The 24,006-nt window shown below is 40.9% G+C and overlaps 1 protein-coding gene across 1 annotated transcript in view; it reads right to left on the reverse strand.

The window, feature by feature from the left end:
• Positions 1 to 23,502, reverse strand: part of MDN1 (midasin AAA ATPase 1) — a 164,736-nt gene extending 141,234 nt beyond the window's left edge. Inside the window, exons 1-2 of the mRNA XM_014781110.2 lie at positions 23,264 to 23,502; positions 8,282 to 8,508 (exon numbers count right to left, since the gene is read on the reverse strand). Of these exons, the coding sequence (XP_014636596.1) occupies positions 8,282 to 8,508; positions 23,264 to 23,365 (329 nt within the window). The 5' untranslated portion in view covers positions 23,366 to 23,502. The remainder of the gene's footprint in view (positions 1 to 8,281; positions 8,509 to 23,263) is intronic.
• Between the last annotated feature and the right edge of the window lie 504 nt (positions 23,503 to 24,006).

A 24,006-nucleotide genomic window follows, 5' to 3' on the forward strand; every position in this document is an offset into this window, starting at 1 on the left:
AAATAATAAAATACTTAGGAATAAACCTAACCAAGGAGGTGAAAGACTTGTACACTGAAAACTACAAAACATTGATGAAAGAAATTAAAGACATAAATAAATGGAAAGACATCTCATGTTCATGGATTGGAAGATTTAGTATTGTTCAGATGTTAATACTACCCAAAGTGATTTAATGCAATCCCTATCAAAATCCCAAAGATATTTTTTGACGAAATAGGAAAAAAAAAAAATGATCCTAAAAGTCATATGGAATCTCAAGGGACCCCAATTAGCCAAAACAATTTTGAAAAAGAACAAAGTTTAAGGATTCATACATCCTGATTTCAAAACATATTACATAACTATAGTAATCAAAACAGTATAGTACTGGCATAAAGGCAAACATATAGACCAATGGAATAAAACAAGAGAGTCTAGAAATAAACCCTCATGTATATGGTCAAATTATCTTTGACCGGGTGCCAAGACCACACAACAGGGAAAGGACAGTCTCTTCAAGAAATGGTGCTGGGAACACTGGATATCCACCTGAAAAGAATGAAGTTGAACCTTTATCCTACACCATATAAAAAATTAACTCAAAATGAATTAAAGACTTAAATGTAAGACCCAAACCTATAAAAATCCTAGAAGAAAACACAGGGGAAAAGCTTCACAATACTGTATTTGGCAATGATTTCTTGGATGTGACACCAAAAGCACAAGCAACAAAAGCAAAAATAGACAAATGGGACCATATCAAACTAAAAAGCTTCTGCACAGCAAAGGAAACAATCAATAGAGTGAAGAGACAATCTAAAGAATGAGAAAAAATATTTGCAAATCAGATATCTGATAAGAGATTAATATCCAGAATATATAAAGAACTTCTACAACTCAACAACAACAAAAAAAACTCAATTAAAAATTGGACAAGGGCCGGCCCGGTGGCTCAGCAATTAAGTGTGCGCACTCTGCTACGGTGGCCTGGGGTTCTCAGGTTCGGATCCCGGGCGTGCATGGACGCACCGCTTGTCAAGCCACGCTGTAGTGGTGTCCCATATAAAGTAGAGGAAGATGGGCACGGATGTTAGCCCAGGGCCACTCTTCCTCAGCAAAAACAGGAGGCTTGGCAATGGATGTCAGCTCAGGGCTAATCTTCCTCACACAAAAAAAAAAAAAAAATTGGACAAAGGACTTGAACAGACATTTCTCCAAAGATGATATGCAAATGATCAATAAGTATATGAAACATTACCAATCATCAGAGAAATGCAAATCAAAACCACAATGAGGTATCACATTAGGATGGCTATCAAAAAAAACAGAAAATAACAGTTGTTGGTGAGGATGTGGAGAAGTTAGAACCCTTGTGCACTGTTGGTAAAACTGTAAAATGATACAACTGCTATGGAAAACAGTATGGAGGTTCCTTGAAAAAATAAAAATAGAACTACCATAGCCACTCCCCACGGAGCAAACATATTATCATTTTCATTACAGATTGAAATACAGTGCATCAAATGACACACAGACATATGATCCAGCAATCTCACTTTTAGGTATATGACCAAAAGAACTGAAAGCAGGGTTTCAAAGAAATATTTGCACACCCATGTTCGTAACAGCACACCCTTGTTATTTCTCCTATTGTACTCCTTGGCATGATTGACTGGGAGGAAACCCAAGGAGTTGGAGAATGAACAAGAGCAAATTCCTCTGTGCCCTGTATGTGTTGGGTCTATGATGGAATCTATTGGTTTAGCTCTTTTATTACACTCTCATTACCCAGGCCTACTCTGAAGTGGGAGTAGAACAGCGAGTCTGTCAACAGCAGGTATTATTATCCCCAATGAACACATAAGGAAAGTGAAGTCTAGAGTGGTTAGGTTTTTACTTAAGGTCACAAAGCTACTAAACGTAGAGTGGCTATTTGAATCCAGCCACTCCAACTCCAAGCTCAGATACGCGATTCAGTTGCTCTACTGCAGACATGAAGAAGGTGGATTCATCAAGAGTTGGAGTTTTCTAAGCAGGCATGAACAATGGACAAAAGAGCAGAAATTAATAGAAAGACAGCAACCACAATGTGGAAAATAGAATTTCAACTGCAGAAAGAAGGTATGAACAGGAAGGAGCTGATAAGCAGGAAGAAAGAATTGGCAGTCCCAGTGAGGAGAAAGAACAACATGTTAAACATACTTGAGCAAGTGAACTAGTGGGATAGGTGATGGCAGTCCAGGAAGGAGGCATTTGAATCAGTGATTTCAAAGGTGGTGGTGCAGATGTGAGTTAGGCCCAGCGTGTAACCACTGCAGTGAGCAGGGTAGGTGGAATGAAAAAGAAGTGCACTGCAGATTAGTCAAGGAACAAGGAAGTCAGCATTGTATGGGTGTTCCAAGTGTGATGATAGGAGCTGGGGTGGAGAAGAAGATGGTGGGCCAGGTGCCAAGTTCTTTAAAGAAGGAAGAGATATAAGGAGGTTGGTCAATGATGACAAAAAGCAGCAGCAGAAAATAAAGCAGAAGATGGCAGGTGCCATAGAGACAAGGGTTACACAGAATAGGGAAAGACTGTCCAGAAAACTTCACAGAAAAGGAGAACACCCACTAGACGTGCTGACCTTGAGAGATGAGGAGGCTGAGATTAAAGAACCCCCACTTGAGTACCACAAGGGACACTGTATTCTCAAGACCATCACAAATCAGTGAAGGCAAAGAGGCAAAAGGAACATTCAGAGAAGAGGCTGAGTATATAAGAAAGTGTGCAGGTTATGGGGCAAACAGAGGTCACAGCACATGGGTTTAGACGAGAGAAGACACCTGGACTTTGGCTGGGTAAGATGATACAAGAATGAGAATTCAGGAGATGGATGGGAAGGCTTGGACTTCAAGGAGCAAGTCAGGCAAAACGGAAAGAGGCTTGGTAAATTAATACTCATGGTATTCTGAAGGAGGCTGGACAAATGGGTCTTAAAACAGTTAGCTGTGGCTTGGAAGAGACTGGCAGCTGTGGTGTGGGAGGCTGGTATTCCATTAGCTCGGGGGCAACTGGTTTGGCAGTGCATGTGGGACCAGCAGGAAGCAACAAACAAACATGTAGGTAAATAAGCAGTAACCAAATGGTCAACCTGACCCAAGGTGTCTTTGAGGAGGGTAAGGGGAGATGAACAGAGTGCACTGGCAATGGCCCTAAACCTGTGTGGCAAGTGAGGGACTGGAGTCCACTTTAAGTATACAAAAGGGAGTCTGGTCAGTATTCCCTCCCAAACTGAGTTGACTACAACACCCTTTTCTCTAGAGACTCATCACTTTTAGGCAATGCTCTAAAATTCTCACCTAGGGAATGATGGGTGGACCAATAAATCATTTTTAGTCAGAGAATAACATGATCAGATTTTTCCCTAGGGAATATCCAAAGACTGAGGAGAAGGATCTCTTTCCTGGGGCAAGAGAAGGAGTCATAAGGTTTAAAATACAAGGAACACCACCCAGTTAACTATCTAGTCTTGGATGAGCCCCTCACTTGGGCAAGTCATCGTGCTCCTTCTAGCATCTAGAAATAAGACATGTGGTCCAGTTCTGGCTCTGACACTTAGAACAACTTAGTTAACCTCTCTAAAGATTGGAATGAGACTAATAGTGCCGGAATATGTCACAGTGTAAAGATTAAGAAGATAACGTATATCTACGTACTTAAACACTATAAAGGCCTGTAGAAAGATATGTCATTACTAAAACACCACCATTCAGTTTCAAAATTCACATTCCCAATCCCCACTGCAGAACCATAAATATTCATGTCCAAGGATGTTCAATGTCACATTCTACATCAAAAATCCAAAAACAGGGGCCAGCCCCGGGGCTTAGCGGTTAAGTGCGTGCACTCCGCTACCGGCGGCCCGAGTTCGGATCCCGGGCACGCACCAATACACTGCTTGTCCGGGCATGCACCAACACACCGCTTGTCCGGCCACGCTGAGGCGGCATCCCACATACAGCAACTAGCAGGATGTGCAACTATGACATACAACTATCTACTGGGGCTTTGGGGAGGAAAAAAAAAAAAAAGGAGGAGGATTGGCAATAGATGTCAGCTCAGGGCCGGTCTTCCTCAGCAAAAAAAGAGGAGGATTGGCATGGAGGTTAGCTCAGGGCTGATCTTCCTCACAAAAAAAAAAAATAATTAAAAAAGAAATAATTCAAAAACAGTCTCATTGCCCAACAAAGGAATAAGAAGTAATAAAATACTATGCAACTATTAAGACAATTTTATTTACTGACATACAATGATGTCCATATGTGACTAAATTTCAAAATAAGATGCAAGTTAAAGATTATAATATGTAATTTTTATTAAAATTAGTATATTATTAAATGTTCGTTTTTAAATTTTATTAAAATTTTTATTTTAAAAATATGTGTACAACAAATGTTCTAAAACTGACTATGGTAATGGTTGCATATATCTATGAATATACTAAAAACCACTGAATTGTACACTTACATGGTATATGAACTATATCTCAATAAAGCTGTTTTTAAAATGTGTGCATATAAACATGTTAGTGTGCACACTCTGGGGTGGTGCAAGAGTGAGAAAGAAAAAAGAGATTTGGGAGGAAACATACCAAACTACTAATAGTGTTATCTCTGGAGAGTAGGATTTCAGGGTGGAAAGGACATTTTGCTCTTTACAATTCTGTATTGTTAAGTATTATTTGAATATATTACTTTTGTAATGAAGAGAAGAAAGGAGGGTATTTTTTTCCTCACAAGGATGCTGTCAGATAAGTAAAATAATTCTTGGAGGGGGAGAAAAGTCTAAAATTAAATACTTTATGGAATTTCTGAATACAGTTTTGAAACAGAGGTATATAAAAGCATAACTACTTCTGGTCCCTCATTCTGTTCTATGCCAGCATGACTGACTGTCCATATACACACAGCACCTTACGCATGGAGCATGCTCTACCACAGCATTCTACCTGCTACTGTTCACAAAAGACCGTAACTGGGCCCATCCATTATTGCTCTTTCCAATCAAAGACAGAGAGCACTGATGTGGATCCACATGCCCAGGACAAACTGGCAGCAAATGCAAAACCAAAGCCAAGAAATTAAACCCAATACAATCCAAATGAACTTGCATGATTATTTTTTCCCTCCTGGGATTATAAACATTAGCTATAACATGCTGTTAAGATCAAGTTCTGTATAAGTCAGTCAACAAATACTTGAATGGCTCACACAGGATGAGTAGACAGCAACACAAAATGGAAAAAAAGAGCATGGGCTTTGGAAGTAGCCAATGTAGGATTCAATTCCAGCTCTGTCACTTTCTAGCAAGGGGACTTTGGGCAAGTTATTTACCATTTCTGAGCCTCAGTCTCCTCATCTGTAAAACGAGAATAACACCTAACCTCTGAGGGTTGGAGCCAATGTCTATAAAATGCAAGAGTAGTTGTTGTAGCAGTGCTCTTTTATTTATGAAAGGCAGCTTCCACAAGATTTGCATGCCACGGTTGAGAGGAGAGTGTGTTAAAGGGACTTGCAAGGACCAGGGAGAGAGGAGAAGGAAGAGGGAAAGGAGGAACAAACTGGAAGAAAAAGCAAAGAACTAAAAGATGCAAAATGTAAAAGTAAGGTACAATCAGAACTTAAAGTTACACTCTTGAGAGAACACCAGGGGGAAAAAATCAACACATACTGTAGTATATTAACCATCTGAAACTGTCTACAAAGCAATAGCTGAAGAAATTTGGGAACAAAAATTTAATCCAGGTGAAGAATGGAAAGTTAGAAACAAAACTAGATGATTTTTTTAAAAAGAGAACTTGGAAAACCCAACATATCACAATACAGAAAGCATTAACAGATGGGGAGTGTTCTCAGAGTCGTGACAAAAAATTTGCCAGAGTGAAAAATGTGTTCAAGGATTCTAGGTGCAAAAACAGTAATGAACCAACAACAAAAAAATGGTATGTTTGTGAGGTGAAGGATGTGTTAACTAACCTTACTGTGGTAAACATTTCACAATATACATGTGCAACAAATCACCACTAGTATACCTTAACCTTACACAATGTTATACGTTAATATCTCAATAAAGCTGGGGGGGAAAAACCAGTAATGAACAACTAGCATAAGCAAAGAAAAAAAAAATAAATGTCTTGTTAAGACTAGTGAGGTACCTCATGGAAACCCTAAAGAGATAGGCAGCTTGTCCTCCAAAAGAAGTGTGAACCCAGAAATGAATGGCACTAGGACTGTAGGGAGCTTGAGTGGGTTCCTCCCCTCCAGTTTCTCTTGTTTTTTTCTAGATTTTCATCCCCATCCCATTTGTCTTCTCTTCATTCTTCCTCTCTTCACTCTTCCTCCACAATCTGCCATAGTACAAAACCTCTAATTTCCAAGAGGATAACACTCTCATTTTTCTTTAAGGATTTCCTTGCTCCCCTTAAATATTTGGCTCACACCTCTATTAACATATTGTATTCAATTGTTTGCAAGTACAGGAACCCATTATATTTAACTTTCTTACCCCCATGACATGTCCCAGAGCTTAAATGAAAGGACTTCTATATTTATCTATTGAATGAATAACTGCACCCTATCTAAATATATTATTAGGTATATTCCTAATACTTTAGGTATATTTCCTCTACAGAGGAAAATTGGGGCACACGCCTAATCAATTAGCTATATTTCTTAAAACTAAAAATCAAAATCCCATTCCACATAATTACTAATAGCTCATTTTACATCATGAATTGATTCATCATTTACATACAGCTTTTTTTTTTTTTTTTGCTTGTTTCTAAGTTACTCTATCACAGGCACTTTTATAAGCTGCATTATATCATTTTTGGAACAAGGTAGTAACATAAATAAAATATAAAATAAAATACACTGCCTTGGCAAAATGAAAAGAAGAACAAGTGTGTGCCTCACATTCATTTAATAAGAACATAAAATCTGAAGCTGATGGGAAACCAGATGTAGCTAATCCATCATTTTAATAATTCTCAAACACAATCCAGAAGCACTCTACCATAAAGGCTGAAGAGAAATGGGGGTTCAAGTTACCCACACGTCAATCCCACAGGGTAAGTATGGGATAGTCAGCACACCCTGTGAAACAGTACCACAATCAAATACATCCAAATGATTAAAGCACCAAGTGAGGCCACATCCCAATTATCAACCCACAGCATATGTTCCTGATTACCATGTAGGATGGTGATCTTTACTTTGCTCTTTATTTTCTAGTTCCACTAAACTGGGCCCATTTTTTCCCTCTCCTTTTAGCAAAGGTCATACAAAGTATGGTTTTCCCCTAAGCCTTCATTTCTTGTTCTCTCATTCAAGGACCAGACTAGAGATTATACTTCCCAGAAAGCCAGAGAGTAATTACTGTGTTGATGAAGACTAGATAAATAAGAGATGGATATAAGAGATGCTCCTATTAGTACACAGATTATTATTCATATTTACAGTGAAAGTTCTTTATCTTCTCAATTACAAAACCCCTGACACTCATTTTGCTGCCTCTTTTGACTATTCTACATAAACCATATTTTACTATCAACTGAAAAGAGAAAGCCAGGTGCGGTGGCACATGCCTGTAGTCCAAGAGCTACCCAGGAGGCTGAGGCCGGAGGACTGCTTTGAGCCCAGGTTCTGAGCTGTAGTGTGCTATGCTGATGGGGTGTCTGCACTAAGTTTGGCATCAATACAGTTGCCTCCTGGGAGCGGAGGACCAACAGGTTACCTAAGGAGGGGTGAACCGACCCAAGTTGGAAACAGAGCAGGTCAAAAGAGAAATACACTAGAATCCAGTTCTCACACAGCTTCTTATCACACTGATTTGGACAGATTTATAGAAAGTTGGAAAGGACACTAGAGCTCTCTAACCCACCCGCTTCAGCTTCTTCAGCAAGAAAGAAATCTCATCCATCTAAAGTAGATGCTATAAGAGCCTCAGCTAAAACTCATTTAAATCTGCCTTACACGCATGTCTTGCCAGATGAAACAATCCTTGAGGGCAGGGAACCAATCCTGGTCATTTTTCCAGATCTGTTTTGACAGCCAAGACAAAAGAAACCTAGTAAATGGTCATTGAACTGAGCTGGATAAATGGATTCTGCTGTAATTATTTTTATAAAACAGTACCACTTATCTCTCTCCTTTCTGTATTTCCTGTCTTCCTTTCTCAGCTCAGACCCCTCTTTACTTCCCAGGCGAGAGCAGGTTCTACCACCTCAAAAAGAAACGTGAAGAATAAAATTGTTACCCACGGGAGGACATCAGGATGGTGACCAATGAGTTTGCTCATTGACACACAGAGCCGTTCGTGTAGATCACGGTTGACTTGGCCTCCAGCTTTAATGGCTTCAGCGTTTCTTTCCAGCAAATCCAAAAGGAGAGGGCGCAGCTGGCGACCAACTAGCATAGTACAGTCCTTATCCAGAAGTAATTGTGCTAACGTACTCAGGATACACTGGCGATCTTGAGGTGTCCACACCTGAGAGAAGGGCAAAAGAAAAGATCTATGTCAATGATATTTGCACTGCTACAGAAGAGCAAAGAGCACTGGATTAGAATCAAAATATCCAATTTGCAGACTTCATAAGTGAGTTTATCTCATAAAACACAGTGGGGTTATTTTGTAATAGAGGACTAGAGTTAATCTAATGTAAAGGCTGTTACAAGTAAGTTTCAGTCCACTGGGGTTTGAGACAAAAGGACTGACACCAGGATTCCATGTAAAATGCTAGGCAGTGTCCCTAAAAAATAATCTGTTTCAGAATCTCAATCCAGCATTTCCCCCAGCTCCTTTGCTCTTGAAAGAAAACGTAGAAATTAAATGAAAACAATGCAGTTAATATGCAAAACTGCCAACTCTCTTGAGGAAAGGATAGAGATAACAAATCAATTCTTGGAAATGAATGAGGATATATCCTTGTGAAGGTTTCAGCCTCTAATAAATAAACAAAATAGATCCAAAGTAGACAGCCACACTTTGACATGCAAGATGAAACAGACCACAAAATTCTAGTGCCTGGGCTCAGAATGTCCATAAGCATAAAAGGGAAAACTGAAAAGTGTATGGAAAGTCTCAAATTTCTAGTGTATATGCAGGTCTGCAGAACCCCTGCTGCCAGGCAATGTGACAGCAAGTTTAAGTCACCTAAGGGACACACCCTCTGACGTAGCAAGCCAATGCTATGAATTTATGCTAAGGAGTTTGCCTCCAAATGGTTATCTATACCAACGCGGCTTGTACACAACCTATATACCATATGCAACAGTATAACAATTTTCTCCAAAGTTATCGCTTAGAAAAGAGAAGGTCACCTTTCAACTGAGCTCTTACCAAGTTTTCCAAATTACAAGGCATGCTCTCATAAAAACACCTAATTGTGAACAAAGCACTGATTGGAGAAAGATATTATCTTGAAACAATTTCTATCAATATTAGTTCTGCTGTTTATAGGCCACCTGAAGGATTTCATAAATGGAGGCAAGGAAATTTAACAGATTTGGTCACGATTCACAGGGGCATGACCTCACATTTTCAACTGCTAAATGTCCTTATAAACAAGCCCTTTAAAATATATCATTTAAAAAGTAATATAATAAGTGGTTACATTGTAAAGAAAAAGAAACATTTCACCTACAAAATGAATTTTAAAAAGCACAATTGTCCTAGACATGTTATACAAATGGATACTTGTGCAGTGGGAAAAAACCTCCAGAGAGAACATCATTTAATGAACTTTTACTTCAAAAAGTAATCTGGAAAACTGTTAGAGAAAATAGATATTTAACTTTTCAAAAATCAATTTTATTGATATAATTTACATACAATAAAATGCACCCATTTAAAGTACAGTTTGATAAGTTCTGACATATGTACACACCCATGTAACCATCACCCCAATTCAAATACCCAACCCAAAGTTCCATCCTGTTCCTTTGCAGTCAACCCCCTCACCCTAGGCAGCCAATGATTTCATTTTACGACCACAGATTAGATTTGCCTATTCTAGAACTTTATGTAAATTGAATTGTATGTACACTGTCTAGCTTCTTTTGCTCAGTATAATGCTTATAGCAATCACCCATGTAGTTGTATGTTTTAATACTTATTCCATTTTATTACTGACCACTTTTTCACTGTACGAATATACCACAACTTGTTTATTCATTCACATGTAGATAGATATTTTCACTGTTTCCAGCTATCATCAGTAAAGCTACTATGAACATTTGTGTACAAGAGATTCATGAACATATTTTCACTACTTTTAATCTTTTTCATTACCTAAGAATGAGACTGCTGGGTCATATGATAACTGTATGGTTAACTTGATATTTTTTTTTCTTTTTTTTTGGTGAGGAAGATCAGCCCTGAGCTAATATCCGATGCCAATCCTCTTTTTTTTTCTGAGGAAGACTGGCCCTGGGCTAACATCCATGCCCATCTTCCTCTACTTTATATGAGACTCCCCCACAGCATGGCTTGACAAGCGGTGTGTTGGTGAGCACCCGGGATCCGAAGCTGCGAACCCCGGGCCGCCACAGCAGAGCACACCCACTTAACCGCTGCATGATGGGGCCCAGCCCCTTGATAATAAATTTTAAGTTTAAAATTTTTTAAATAAATTTTTCTATGTTTAACTTCAAAAGAAACTACTTTCCACAGTAGTTGTACGTTTTGTGTGTGTGTGTGTGTGTGTGTGTGTGTGTGAGGAAGATCAGCCCTGAGCTAACATCCATGCCAATCCTCCTCTTTTTGCTGAGGAATACCGGCTCTGAGCTAACATCTATTGCCAATCCTCCTCCTTTTTTTTTTTTTCCCCCAAAGCCCTAGTAGATAGTTGTATGTCATAGCTGCACATCCTTCTAGTTGCTGTATGTGGGACGCAGCCTCAGCACGGCCGGAGAAGCGGTGCGTCGGTGCGCGCCCGGGATCCGAACCCAGGCCGCCAGTAGCGGAGCACGTGCACTTAACCGCTAAGCCACGGGGCCGGCCCAGTAGTTGTACCATTTTACATCCCCACCAGCAATGCTGGAGAGCTCTAGTTGCTACATAACTTCACCAACACATGCTATTGTCGTTCTTAATTTTAGCCATTCTAGTAGAGGTGGAGAAGTATGTGGTGCTTTTATTTGCATTTCCCTGATGACCAAAGATATTGAGAATTTTTTCAAGTGTTTAATGGCCATGCATACATATTCTTTTGTGATACATTTGTTCAAGTCTTTTACGCATTTTTAAATTGGGTTGTTCCTGTATTAACTATGATGCTAGCTATAGGTTTTTGTAGATGCTCTGTATCAGCTTGAGGAACTTTTGTTCTATCTCCAGCTTGTTTTCGTTCTATTCTTGGCTTGTTTTTGTCTATTTCTTTTTTTTTTTTTTTTTTTGTGAGGAAGATCAGCCCTGAGCTAACATCCATGCTAATCCTCCTCTTTTTGCTAAAGAAGACCGGCCCTGAGCCAACATCTATTGCCAATCCCCCTCCTTTTGTTCCCCAAAGCCCCAGTAGATAGTTGTATGTTATAGTTGCTCATCCTTCTAGTTGCTGTATGTGGGATGCCGCCTCAGCACGGCCCGACAAGCGGTGCACCGGTGTGTGCCCGGGATCTGAACCTGGGCCGCCAGTAGCAGAGTGTGCGCACTCAACCACTAAGCCACAGGGCTGACCCCTGTTTATTTTTGGAGCGGGCTTTGGCAGTTTGTATTCTTCAAATGCTCCTTTCATCTAAGTTGTTTAATTTATTGGCATAAAGTTGTTCAGACTAGTCACCTTTTTTCCTGTATGTGAGAGGAAGATTAGCCCTGAGCTAACATCTGTTGCCAATCTTCCTTTTGCCAAGGAAGATTGGCCCTGGGCTAACATCTGTGCCCATCTTCCTCCATTTTATATGTGGGACACTTGCCACAGCATGGCTTGATGAGCGGTGACTAGGTCCGCGCCCAGGATCCAAACCTGTGAACCCCAGGCCGCCAAAGCGGAGCAAGCGAACTTCACTACACCACCGGGCCTGCCCAGTCACTTACCTTTTAATCTTTTTAGAACCTGTAATGGTGGCCTTCTTTTAGTCCTAGCAGTTTGCATTTTTCCCTTTTATTCTTGATCAGTCCTTTCAAAGAATTAGCTTCTGCTCTATTGTTTGCCTATTTTCTATTTCATTCATTTCTGCTCTTTATTTTTCTTCCTTCTGCTTATTTTGGGTTTAATTTGCTCTTCTTTTTCTAATTTCCCAAGGTGAAAGCTTAAGAAATATCATTAATTTCAAACTTTTCTTTCCTAATATAGGAATTTAATGTTATGAATTTCCCTCTAAATACTGCTTTAGCTACATCCCACAAATTATTTAAATCATCATTCAGTTCAAATTATTTTCTGATTCTCCCAGTGATTTCTTTTTTAACCATCAGTTTCTTTTATAATTTTTATTTATTTATTTTTTCCCCCAAAGCCCCAGTAGATAGTTGTATGTCACAGTTGCACAGCCTTCTAGTTGCTGTATGTGGGACGCGGCCCCAGCATGGCCGGAGAAGCGGTGCGTCGGTGCGCGCCCGGGATCCGAACCTGGGCCACCAGTAGCGGAGCGTGCGCACTTAACTGCTAAGCCACGGGGCCAGCCCATCAGTTTCTTTTAATCTTGTTATTTAATTTCTAACATTTAGGGATTTTTCCTGGTATCTTTTTGGGGTTTTTTCCCCCTAATTTAATTTCACTGGGGTCACTGAATATACCTTGCATGATTTTAATTCTCCTAAATTTATTGAGATTCGTTTAATGGCCCAGCATATGATCTATCTTGGTGAGTGTTCCAAATGTGCAGAACATGTATTCTGCAGTTACTGGGCACAGCACTCTATAAATGTCAATTAGGTCAGGGTTGCTGATAGTGGTATTCAAGTCTTTTGCATTCTTACTGATTTTCTGTATTTGTTCTATCAATTACTGAAGATAGAGTATTAAAATATCCAATTATCATTATGAATTTGTCTATTTTTCCTTTTCTGTCACTTTTTGACTCATATATTTCTATATTCTGTTATGAGGTGCACACATATTTAGAGTTTCTTTAATTTTCCACTACTGACATTTGGGGCTGGATAATTCCTTGTTGTGGGGACTCTCCTGTGCATTACAAGATGTTTAGCAGCATCCCTGGCCTCTACACACTAGATGTCAGTAGCACCCCCACCACCAGTTGTGACAACCAAAAACATCTCCAGATTTGCCCCCCGTTGAGAACCACTGAGCTGGATAAAAAAACACTTCAAACAAAAAAAGGAAATAAGGTTGATGGAAAATAAAAAGTCTCTTAAAAATTGAAAAATAAAACAACAACACTTCATACACCATTTTAGAAAGCTTGAATTTTGATGCATAAAAGCAGACGGTGACAGATTCAGATTTGTCTTATTAATCATAACTATACTAAATGACCAGAATAGAGAACCTATAGAAGAAAAAAGTAAGTTAGTGGTTGCGCAGGGGAGAGAAGGGAGCACAGTGATGGGGAATAACAGTTAAAAGGTATGAGGGCTTCTTTTGAAGAAATGAAAAGTGGTGACAGTTACACATATCTGTGAACATAGCAAAAACCACTGAACTGCACACTTAAATGTCACCCATTATACAGTATGTAAATTATATCTCAATAAAGCTGTTTTTAAAAAGTATTATTACTATAGCTGTGAAAGATGACATGAGTGGAGCCATATTAAAATAGAGCCATGGCAGCCATTTCAGACGAACTGCCTTGCAAGTCTTGTTTTCTTTATCTCCCAAACTAGACTAAACCACCAACATTCCAAGAAGTTAGTCAAGACAACACTATCCTGGGGGCCCAGCCCTGTGGCCTAGTGGTTAAGTTCAGCGTACTCCACTTTGGCAGCCCAGGTTCGGTTTCCAGGCACAAACCTACACCACTCGTCAGTGGCCACGCTATGGCGGCAACCCACATACAAAATAGAGGAAGACTGGCACAGATGTTAACTCAAGGCGAATATTCCTCAGCAAAAAAAAAAAAAAAAAAAAAAAACTTGTTTGTAAGGACCCATGAAACTAAACTGTGCTGATGTCCAAACTGCTAACCAATAAACAAAGTACAAGTCTAGCCTTTTGCCTGATGACCGAATCTCAAGCCAATCTATTAAGTACAAACCTAACCTTACCTCATCTAGCACCAATGAACTCTTCTTTAATACAACTTATCGGGGCTGGCCTGGTGGCGCAGCTGTAAACGTGCATGCTCCGCTTCGGCAGCCCGGGGTTCGCGGGTTCGGATCTCGGGTGCGCACCGATGCACCGCTTGTCAAGCCATCCTGTGGTGGCGTCCCATATAAAATAGAGAAAGATGGGCACGGATGTTAGCCCAGGGCCAATCTTCCTTGGCAAAAAGAGGAGGACTGGCAGCGGATGTTAGCTCAGGGCTAATCTTCCTCACAAAAAATAAAATAAAATAAATACAACTTATCTTCCTCTCTTTTTCTCAAAAAAACCTTAAGCCCCTCTCCTACAACCAGGACACTATGAGGGTTTCTACCTGAATCTGTACTCCCCAAATTGCAATTCTTTAATCCCAAATAAACAGTTTACCTCCTAAACTGGTTTCTGTTTTTTGCAGGTTGACACATGGTGTCAGAAAGCGGTTCCTGAAATGATCTCACCTTCTCACCTCTGTGGACCAGCATCCCCTGAAAATGGGTTCGGTACCAACACAAGACCCCTTGTGTGCTCACCACTTCCACAGACCACTGGCTCCTCCAATCCTGAGTCCACTTAGGTTCTGACCTCCCTCCCTTTTGGCTGAGCTCATTGCCTTTCTTTGGGATTCCGGGGGCAAAAGCCCAACGTGGGGTCGATCGACCAGGAGACATTTTCTCCACATCTTCTCACAGCTTTTGCCGTTTGCAAGAGTTTCCCTGTTTGGGCCACCTTACTGTGCAGCTCACAGCTATTGCCTTCTGGAAGGGTTTCTCTGTTTGAGCCAGCTATGGCTGCTGCTGTCTGAGGGTTTATTCCCTGTCTGGTCAGCGCTTAAATTCTGTCTTTTGTGTTGTTTGTCCAAACAGCTGTAGCCAGTGGGTCAGAAACACAGGCAACAATGTGCGATTTACAACTGGTGTCTCTTTGTCCGGCCAGGCTTTAACGTGAGAGTTTTATCTTCTAAAAGTTCCTAAGAAGTTCCTCCCCTGGGAACTCCAGCTAGTTTAATGTCTAAGAACTACAATCCTTCCTCTTATAAATTTTTGTCTGGATGGACCGAAAATACTAAAGATGATTTAAAATTACAGTGGCCACTCTGGGGCTCCTTTGAGTTTCCCAAATGTGTCCTTTTGCACACTAGATTTGAGAACTTTGGACCAGACAATTTGAATGCGATAGTTAATTCCTAAAGAATCAAGCGCACCACCTTTCAGTACACTTGCTTAAAAACTATAGTCTCAGAAGCTATAAATGTTTACAAATAACAGCAAAATTTTATTAAGCTTGTTTCATGTCCTGAAAGCTTGGCTTGGTAACTATCAGGTTGGGGGACCCAAGATACAGCTGGACAGAAACATGAGTTAAGGGGCCCCGGCCGGTGGCATGGTGGTTAAGTTTGCGCACTCCACTTCAGCGGCCCAGGGTTCTCAGGTTTGGATCCTGGGGGCGGACCTGTGCACCACTCATCAAGCCATGCTGTGGCGGCATCCCACGTACAAGGTAGAGGAAGGTGGGCACAGATGTTAGCCCAGGGCCAATCTTTCTCAGCAAAAGGAGGAGGATTGGCAACGGATGTTAGCTCAGGGTTAATCTTCCTCATAACAAAAAAGCAAAACAAAAAAAAGAAGTACCTGAAAAAAAAAAAAAACCTATACAAAGTTCGTTAAGTTAATGCCTTTACAGACACCCCCATATCTTCCTTCCAAGGAAGGCCGCCTTTTGGTCCCCTCCCAGAGTTAATGAAACTCAGAGAGATTTTCTGGTAAACTGCTAAGTTATTCCCTTAAACAGTCAAGGGGAAACAAGGGAAAATTAAAAATTAATGAAGCTGTCTAATACTGCCGGAAATATTTACTGTTTGTTCCAGCTGAAACCTGGCAAGATATTTGAAGGATTTAGTAACTCATGATCAGAAAATTGGCCAAATTGGAAGCTGATATTCAGAGCCTCAAGAGGAATTTTTTTAGGCCTTCTTCCATAAATTAAAATAAAACTATGGGGCCGGCCCCGTGGCTTAGCAGTTAAGTGTGCGCGCTCCGCTACTGGCGGCCCAGGTTCAAATCCCAGGCACACACCGACGCACTGCTTCTCTGGCCATGCTGAGGCCGCGTCCCACATACAGCAACTAGAAGGACGTGCAGCTATGACATACAACTAGCTACTGGGGCTTTGGGGGGAAAATAAATAAATAAATAAAAATTTAAAAATAAAACTATGTACCTAGAGGGAAAGAAACAAATTAAAAATAATGTAATTGGATGGGTATGTCAGTCCTTTGATAAGCAACTGACACCCCCCCCCCGCCCCTGCTCCCCCTTGTTTATCTCAAAATGCTTATAACCTCTCCAGGAACTGTTATCTAGATCATCACCAATTCCTAAGACTGAGCAGGTAACCTGAGTTTATTCCAGAAACACAGTTTGGATCCAACTGTTCTCTTATAAACTGGTAAGTTTTGCATTATCATACCCATCTCATCACTAAAATTTTTAAATGAAACCTATTTAAGGTCTCTGCTTGTGTCTGTCTATGTGTCTACATAGGTCTACAGATGCATGTTACATATGTGATATTTTTCTATCTCTGGGTGGTATAATTTCTAAAAGAGCTCTATTTAATTAGCTTAAAGTAAGCACTTATATAAATTATTTCTAAATATAGTAGAAACTAACCCAAATAATTTTCAAGGTAACACGATATAAAACTTTTGTTCTACCTAGGTTTACCAAAAACCAAATGAATTCATGTTATCTTTGTTACAAACTGTGGCAGTAAAAAAATTGATGGCTGACTTTATCTAATGTCCCATGAAATTTTTGTAGGTAATCAAAACGTAATTATTGGGAACTAGTAAACTAAATAGATGCAAGTAAGATAAAAGGGTTTTAAGACAAACTTTTTAACAATAACTGTGTGTTATGGTATATGTACTTAAAAATAGCTCCAAAATCCTTTCAGTAACTTGAAACCTAAGAATTTTGCTAAATTAAGTTAAATGATAGAAATTTATCAAGTATCTAGATCATTTCCAAATAAGATAAAATATTAGACATTAATTACTAAACACAGGTTTATCCACTTTTGGCTTCTTATTACAGAAAAACTAAAAGATATTTAGGTCTATTAGAAAATAAGTCTTGTGCCGTGTTAAAAAAATAATTTTACGCTATGAGAAAATGTATGTTTGCAGTAAAAGAAGATATTAAGGAAGGGAGATGTTTTTGTTAAGAAGGTAAATTTGTCTTAAAGTAAAATTGGTTATAGGAAAGAGGAAGGGCCAAGTTTTGGATGTAAAAAAAAGAAAGTTATGGAAGATTTGTGGAAGAGGAACCCTGAGAAAAGAGTTTTGTGCACGGTCAAGCTGGCTAAGATTGAAATGAATTTAATAAGTAAATGAGTTTTAGTATCAAAAGAAAGATGCATGAAATTAGAATTTGGTTTTCTCTCTTTCAAAAGGACAGTTTTCTTGGATGGTTGGTCTGCTCTTGATAAAGAGATTATGAAAGGTTTTTTTCTTTACCTTTGAGTAGTCTACCAAAAAGGCAGGGATTTTATGTTTTATCAAAATAATTTCCTATGTTCAAAAAGCTGAGGCCTTTCTATTAAGAGAGCTAATTTTTTTCAACTGTTTAACTGTGTTTGCCTTTAACATCTTCTGTTGTCACTTTCGTTAAATGGATAACTAAGCACTGTTTCACAGTGATTTATGATCCTATTTGACCAAGTGTTTTAAAACATCTTGATATTTTCAACAAACTTCTCAAAATCAAATTCTAAATGAAGTCTTGTAGACCTGGAAATAACTTCGAGGTTTTCCAGGGTGTCCCTTGAACACCTTACCTCAAAAGAATTCCTAAAATTCTGATATGTCTTGGTATAACATTATCAGTCAGTCATAACTCTAGTCACTATCTCAAAATGTGTGTCATAAAGATAACCACGTTTCTTTGTCAATTGCATTACAATGTTAAGTCTTTTGTCATCTATAGATACTAATTGTTTTACTCTGATGCTTTTGCAAAAATGTCTCATCTTCAGACAGATTCATGGAAAGGATTCTGACACTTACTTCAGAATACAGTTTTCTGATAAACTTTCAGATTATAAAACTGAACTGGGTAAGAAATTACAAAATTCTACCTTATTGTCTTCCTCTCTTTCTTGGAAAAACTATACTCTTGGCTGCATCTCCCAATCTATTACAAAAGGTTGAAATCTTTCTGACTATTGGGTTTGTTATCAGAAGCCTCATCCTGTACACGAATCTAGAGAATCCTTTAGCATATTTAATTATCAATCTCTCTGCCATTCCTCCCCTAATTCCTTGTGCTGTCTAGAACTTCTGGCCTATAAATCAAACCTCCAGAGATTTAAGAGGTAATATTTATAACTGTTGTAAATACCTCTTGTTTTACTTGGGTAAACAGCTCTGGCAACACAGTCTGAATCAGACAGAATCCCAACACAAGTTGACTGGTTAAATGCAGTACCCACTGGGGCCAGCCCCGTGGCTTGGCGGTTGGGTGCGCGCGCTCCGCTGTTGGCGGCCCGAGTTCGGATCCCGGGCGTGCACCGACGCACCGCTTCTCCAGCCATGCTGGGGCCGCGTCCCACATACAGCAACTAGAAGGATGTGCAGCTGTGACATACAACTATCTACTGGGGCTTTGGGGGAAAAAATAAATAAATAAAATTATAAAAAAAAAAAAAAATGCAGTGCCCACTGACATCCTAGTTCTTTGATCTCTTTAGCTGACTGCCCTCAGGCATTGCCTCCTGGTTCAGGTCTGTTCTCCAATTTCAGCTTGGCATTTTATTATTAGAAGAATTCTCATTGTTGTAAAACTTTGTCTCCTCTGCATAGCTCAATGTTATAAAAACACCACTCAGATAATGGTCACCCAGTGCATCGAAGTGATTACTAAGGTTTATGAAACTTCACATGAGAAACTTCAAGGAACTGCAGAAGATGTTTACCCTTAAAAGAACTTGACAATAGAGGCTTCCTTGGCTCTGGCACTCTTGTTGCTCAACTGTGACCTAAAAGCTCCTAAGGAAACTGCCTTCCCTCCTCATTCTCATACCAAGAATGAACCCTCCTGGTGACGAGGGCCCAAGAATGCTTTTTTGTGTGTGTGTGTGAGGAAGATCAGCCCTGAGCTAACATCCATGCTAATCCTCCTCTTTTTGCTGAGGAAGACCAGCTCTGAGCTAACATCTATTGCCAATCCTCCTCCTTTTTTTTTTCCCCCAAAGCCCCAGTAGATAGTTGCATGTCATAGTTGCACATCCTTCTAGTTGCTGTATGTGGGACGCTGCCTCAGCATGGCCAGAGAAGCGGTGCGTCGGTGCGTGCCCGGGATCCGAACCTGGGGTACCACGGGGCTGGCCCCCCAACTATGCTTTGATTGCTGAGCAGCAATGCTTTCCAATAGTCGAGCAGCAATGCTTTCCAGTGTTTGATCAGTGATGCTTTAAGAGAAAGATCATGATCAAAAGGAGGAAATGAAAGATGACATGAGTGGAACCATATTAAAATAGAGCTGGAGCAGCCATTTCTGAGGAACTGCCTTGCCTGTCTTGTTTTCTTTATCTTCCAAACTGGACCAAACCACCAATATTCCAAGAAGTCAGTAAGGACAAGAACAAGCTGTTTGTAAGGAGTGAGGACACTGGACTTTGCTGATGACTGAATCAAGAACCAATCAATGAAGTACAAGTCTAGCCTTTTGCCTGATGAGTGAATCTCAAGCCAGTCTATGAAGTACAAACCTAGCCTTACCTCATCTAGCACAAATGAACTCTTCTTTACTACAACTTACCTCATCTTCCTCCCCTTTTCCCATAAAAACCTTGAGCCCTTCTGCAATCGGGACACTATTTGAGTTTTTACCTGAATCTGTGCTCCCCGAATTGCAATTATTTGATTGCAAATACAAGGTTTCCCTCTTAAACTGGTTTCTTATTTTTGTAGATTGACATAGCTCACATGTATTGATTACCTACTATGTGCCAGGCACTGTGGTAAGCTCCTCATATGCATTATCTAGATCTCACAAGAATCTTATTTATAACAATAACAATAGCAACCACTTTTATAGACAGCACTTAACTATATTCTAGGCATCGAAACCTCACAGCAACCCATAAAGTAGGTAATATTATCCCCATTTTACAGATAAGGAAACTGAAAAATAAAAAAGGGGTTAAGATCACAAAGCTAGCAGCAGAACCAGGAATCCATGTCACAGTGTCTGGCTCCAGAGTCCCTGCTTTTAATTACTCCCTGTAACTATTTAGCAGCTACCATATGTAATATATCGAGAAATTGAGACTTAGGTAGGTTAAGTAACTTGTCCAAGGCCCCAAAAGCAATTAAGTAAAGGAATGGATTTGATCTTCAGCCATACTTCAGTTCCAGCACCCAAGCATGCTCTTAATTACTCTGCTCTTCCTGATTATAGACAATCATCAAAGAGGTAAAGATGTGTGATATTATGATTTATAATAAGAAATACATATTTGGTCTTTGACCCCATTCCTTGCAGAGAGTTCCTAAAACCCTTGGAATTTCCTGTGATGAGAGTGATAAAGGCATGTTCTGTTATGTTAATGAGGTGAATTTTGGAAAGCACCCAAGGATGGGGGCTGGCTGCCAGGAGAACCAAACATGTGTTCAGAGAGTTGGAACTTTCAGTTCTAACCCCTGACCTCTGGGGAAGGGAGAGAGGCTGGAGATTGTGTTCAATCACCAACGGCCCAAGATTTAATGAATCAGGCCTATGTAATGAAGCCTCCATAAAAACCCAAAAGGACATGGTTCGCAGAGCTTCCAGGTTGGTGAACACGTGGCGATATGGAGAGAGTGGTGCCCCTGGAGAGGGCATGGAAGCACTGTACCCCTTCCCACATACCTTGCCCTATACATCTCTTCCATCTGGCAGTTCCTGAACTATATTTTTTCATAATAAACCAGTGACCTAATAGTAAAATGTTCCTCTGAGTTCTGTGAGCGGCTCTAGCAAATTAATCGAACCTCCAGGTAGATAGTGCCAGAACTGGATTAAATTGTAGGACACCCAGCTGGTGTCCGAGAATTGCTTGGTGGTGCTGGAAAACCCACCTGCTGGAATTGGGAGACAGAACTGTAGGATGGTAGTGGTAGTAGGGATGAAGAGGAAGGAACAGATTCAACACTGAGGAAGTAAAATCAGGAGGACCTGGCTATATGTGAAGGAAAAGGAGTGAAAAGAGTTGAGGACACTCAGTTCTCTATAATAAGTGACTGGCTAGAGAAAGGGTGGTATCACCAGAGATAAAGAACATAGAAAGAAGCACAATCCTAAAAAATTCTTACTTCAGATCCCAAACTCCAATGAGAATCAATGTTTTAAAAGTCTTTGCTGACCAATAAAAATCGTTTTGTTTCCAAATACAGGAGAAAAATAGAATGGCAACACAATCAACTCTTCTGAGTGAAAGGTATGAAATTATTACTGAAAATGGAAAGAAACAAATCTGAAAGACATCTCTGAGACTGGATAGAATTTGACAATGTGTGGCAAAGAAAAGGGAGAAGCAAAAGTATCCCAATCTCCTTAATTCAAGTGAACTTTCTATTAGCTTTTGAGTCCAGCAGCATTACTATATAGTCTCAGAAGCTACATGAGTCGTTCTCACACTTCAGCGTGTCAGATTTCTAAAATCTTATCTAATATGGACTACAAACCATTTCCCCACCCTACTCCCAATACATTAACACCAATTTTGCAGCCAATTACAGTGATAGGGAATCATAAATCCCCTAGTGCTGGTTCATGATCCCTAGATTCCCTCTGCTCTAAATTCTAAAGCCCACTTATAGAAAAATACCTCTAGTAACAATATATAATTCAGGAGCCTGTCACCAGAAGCTCAGCTCGTAAAACTGATTTATCTCTTTCCTTAGCCTAGCCTATCAAAAATCAGTTTTCTTTCTAGACCTCCCCATTTGTGTTAGCGATTCCCTTTACCAGGGGCTCGCTCACAGGCCAAAAGCCCCAGGGATGTCTTCGACTCCTCCCTCCCCTTTGCTTCACACTTTCAATTTGTTGTCACCAAAAAGAACTGCCTCTTATGTTAGTTCCCTGCTGCTCCAGACCCAAAATACTGCCATTGCTTCCTAAGCAATGGGATATATACATAGACAATTCATTTGTGACTTTGTAAGTTCTAGACATTAGAGTTAGAAAAAAAGCCCCACATTTTCTACTCTCAAGAAGCTCACAGATATTGGGGGTGGGGAAGCATAAAATAAGAAATTAAAACGCAACGTGAAAAACGCGTGATAAGGGTCCTCAACTCAGACGCGGAAGGCGGGGGTCAATGAGAGAAGGCTCTTAAAAGACCAAAGACCCATTTCCAGAAAACTCTAATTCACCTCATAATTCCTATGGTTAATATCACACAGTTAGCACTAGCTGTCTTGCTTTGTCGTTCAGTTGTTTTCTGCGTTTACGAATTGTCTCCAAAAATAGACGCTAAATTCCCAGGGGGCAAGACCGTAACGGCTCTGTCTCCGCCCAGTGCCACCCTGTGCCTTATTCACAGCAAGAACGCAATCAATAGTCGTCAATGGGCCAAAAAAGAAGAGACGGGACGGAAAAGAAAAACAATCACCCAAACTAACAGGCGTGGCCGGACTCGGCACACTTAGGTAATCCACATGTCAAAAGGGCAGACACGCAACCTCAATTACAGTAAAACAAACCATATTTCTTTCCGAAGGCCACGCCTGCCACACACAGTCAGAACGCTGCATGTAGGTAAGTCGGTGGAGAGGGGAAGGGAAGGGTCCCCCAGGTAAAAACAAGACTCCTTCCAATCTCCTTAAACACGCGCGGAGGCCTCCGCCACTGGCCAGCCCTGACGAGGGGACCACAGTGACAAGACGCCGCTTCTCTGTCGCCTTAAACCAGCGCGTCTCCGCGCGGACCCCAGGGCGCGCGCGGAGGGCGGCCAGGGTCGGCCGGGCGCTTTCTCTCTCTCTTTTCGTCTTACCTGCTTGGCCAAGAACCTGCCCAGTTCGCTGCGGCTCTTCTCGTTCTTGGCAGCGATTAACCGGAGCGGCGCAGCCGCCACCTCCAGCAAGAGGTGCTCCATGACCGCGGACCCTCTGCCCCGGGCGGCCACCAGCGCTCCTTGCTTCGCGCTCAGAGCCCCTGAGCCGCCGAGGTGCCCGCGCCGGAGCTGCCACCAACTACGTCCCCAGGAGAAGCCGGCGGCGCTGCTCCGCAGACACCGGGAAAGCTGCGACACACGTGGGGGAGCACGCGGCGCTCTGCGTCATCAGCCCGCGACGGCGACGGCAGGGCGACCCCAGCCCCGCCCCCTCGGCAGCGGAAACGCCGGGTGTCACTACCGCTCCAGTTCTTGGAGGGGAATTGAATCAGAAATGGCTATTGCGTTCTGGGTCCAATGCATGCAGTGATGGAAGGTCCCGGAGACAACGCGTGGCAGGACAGCGAGACAGAAGATTCCAGTAGGCCAGAGAAGCGAGGGAGCCTCTAAGGGCGTGTCATCCTCAGCCCACCATGCTTCCCTCCTCTGCAACATGCCAGATCATATATCTAAAAAAAGCAGACTCGCCTCCTCTCACCCAGCAATTCTCCTTCTAGACCTCTAGCCTATGGAAATTCCCACACAAGTATGACCAGCACACCCCTTGCAACATTCTTAATATAAATATTGGAAATAAGTTCCAAAATAAGTTTCTGTACTGACATGGACAGATCTCCAATGGG

The sequence above is a fragment of the Ceratotherium simum genome, chromosome 19, assembly GCF_057802395.1.
Source record: "Ceratotherium simum simum isolate JZ-2026a chromosome 19, ASM5780239v1, whole genome shotgun sequence".
NCBI classification, from domain to species: Eukaryota; Metazoa; Chordata; class Mammalia; order Perissodactyla; family Rhinocerotidae; genus Ceratotherium; species Ceratotherium simum.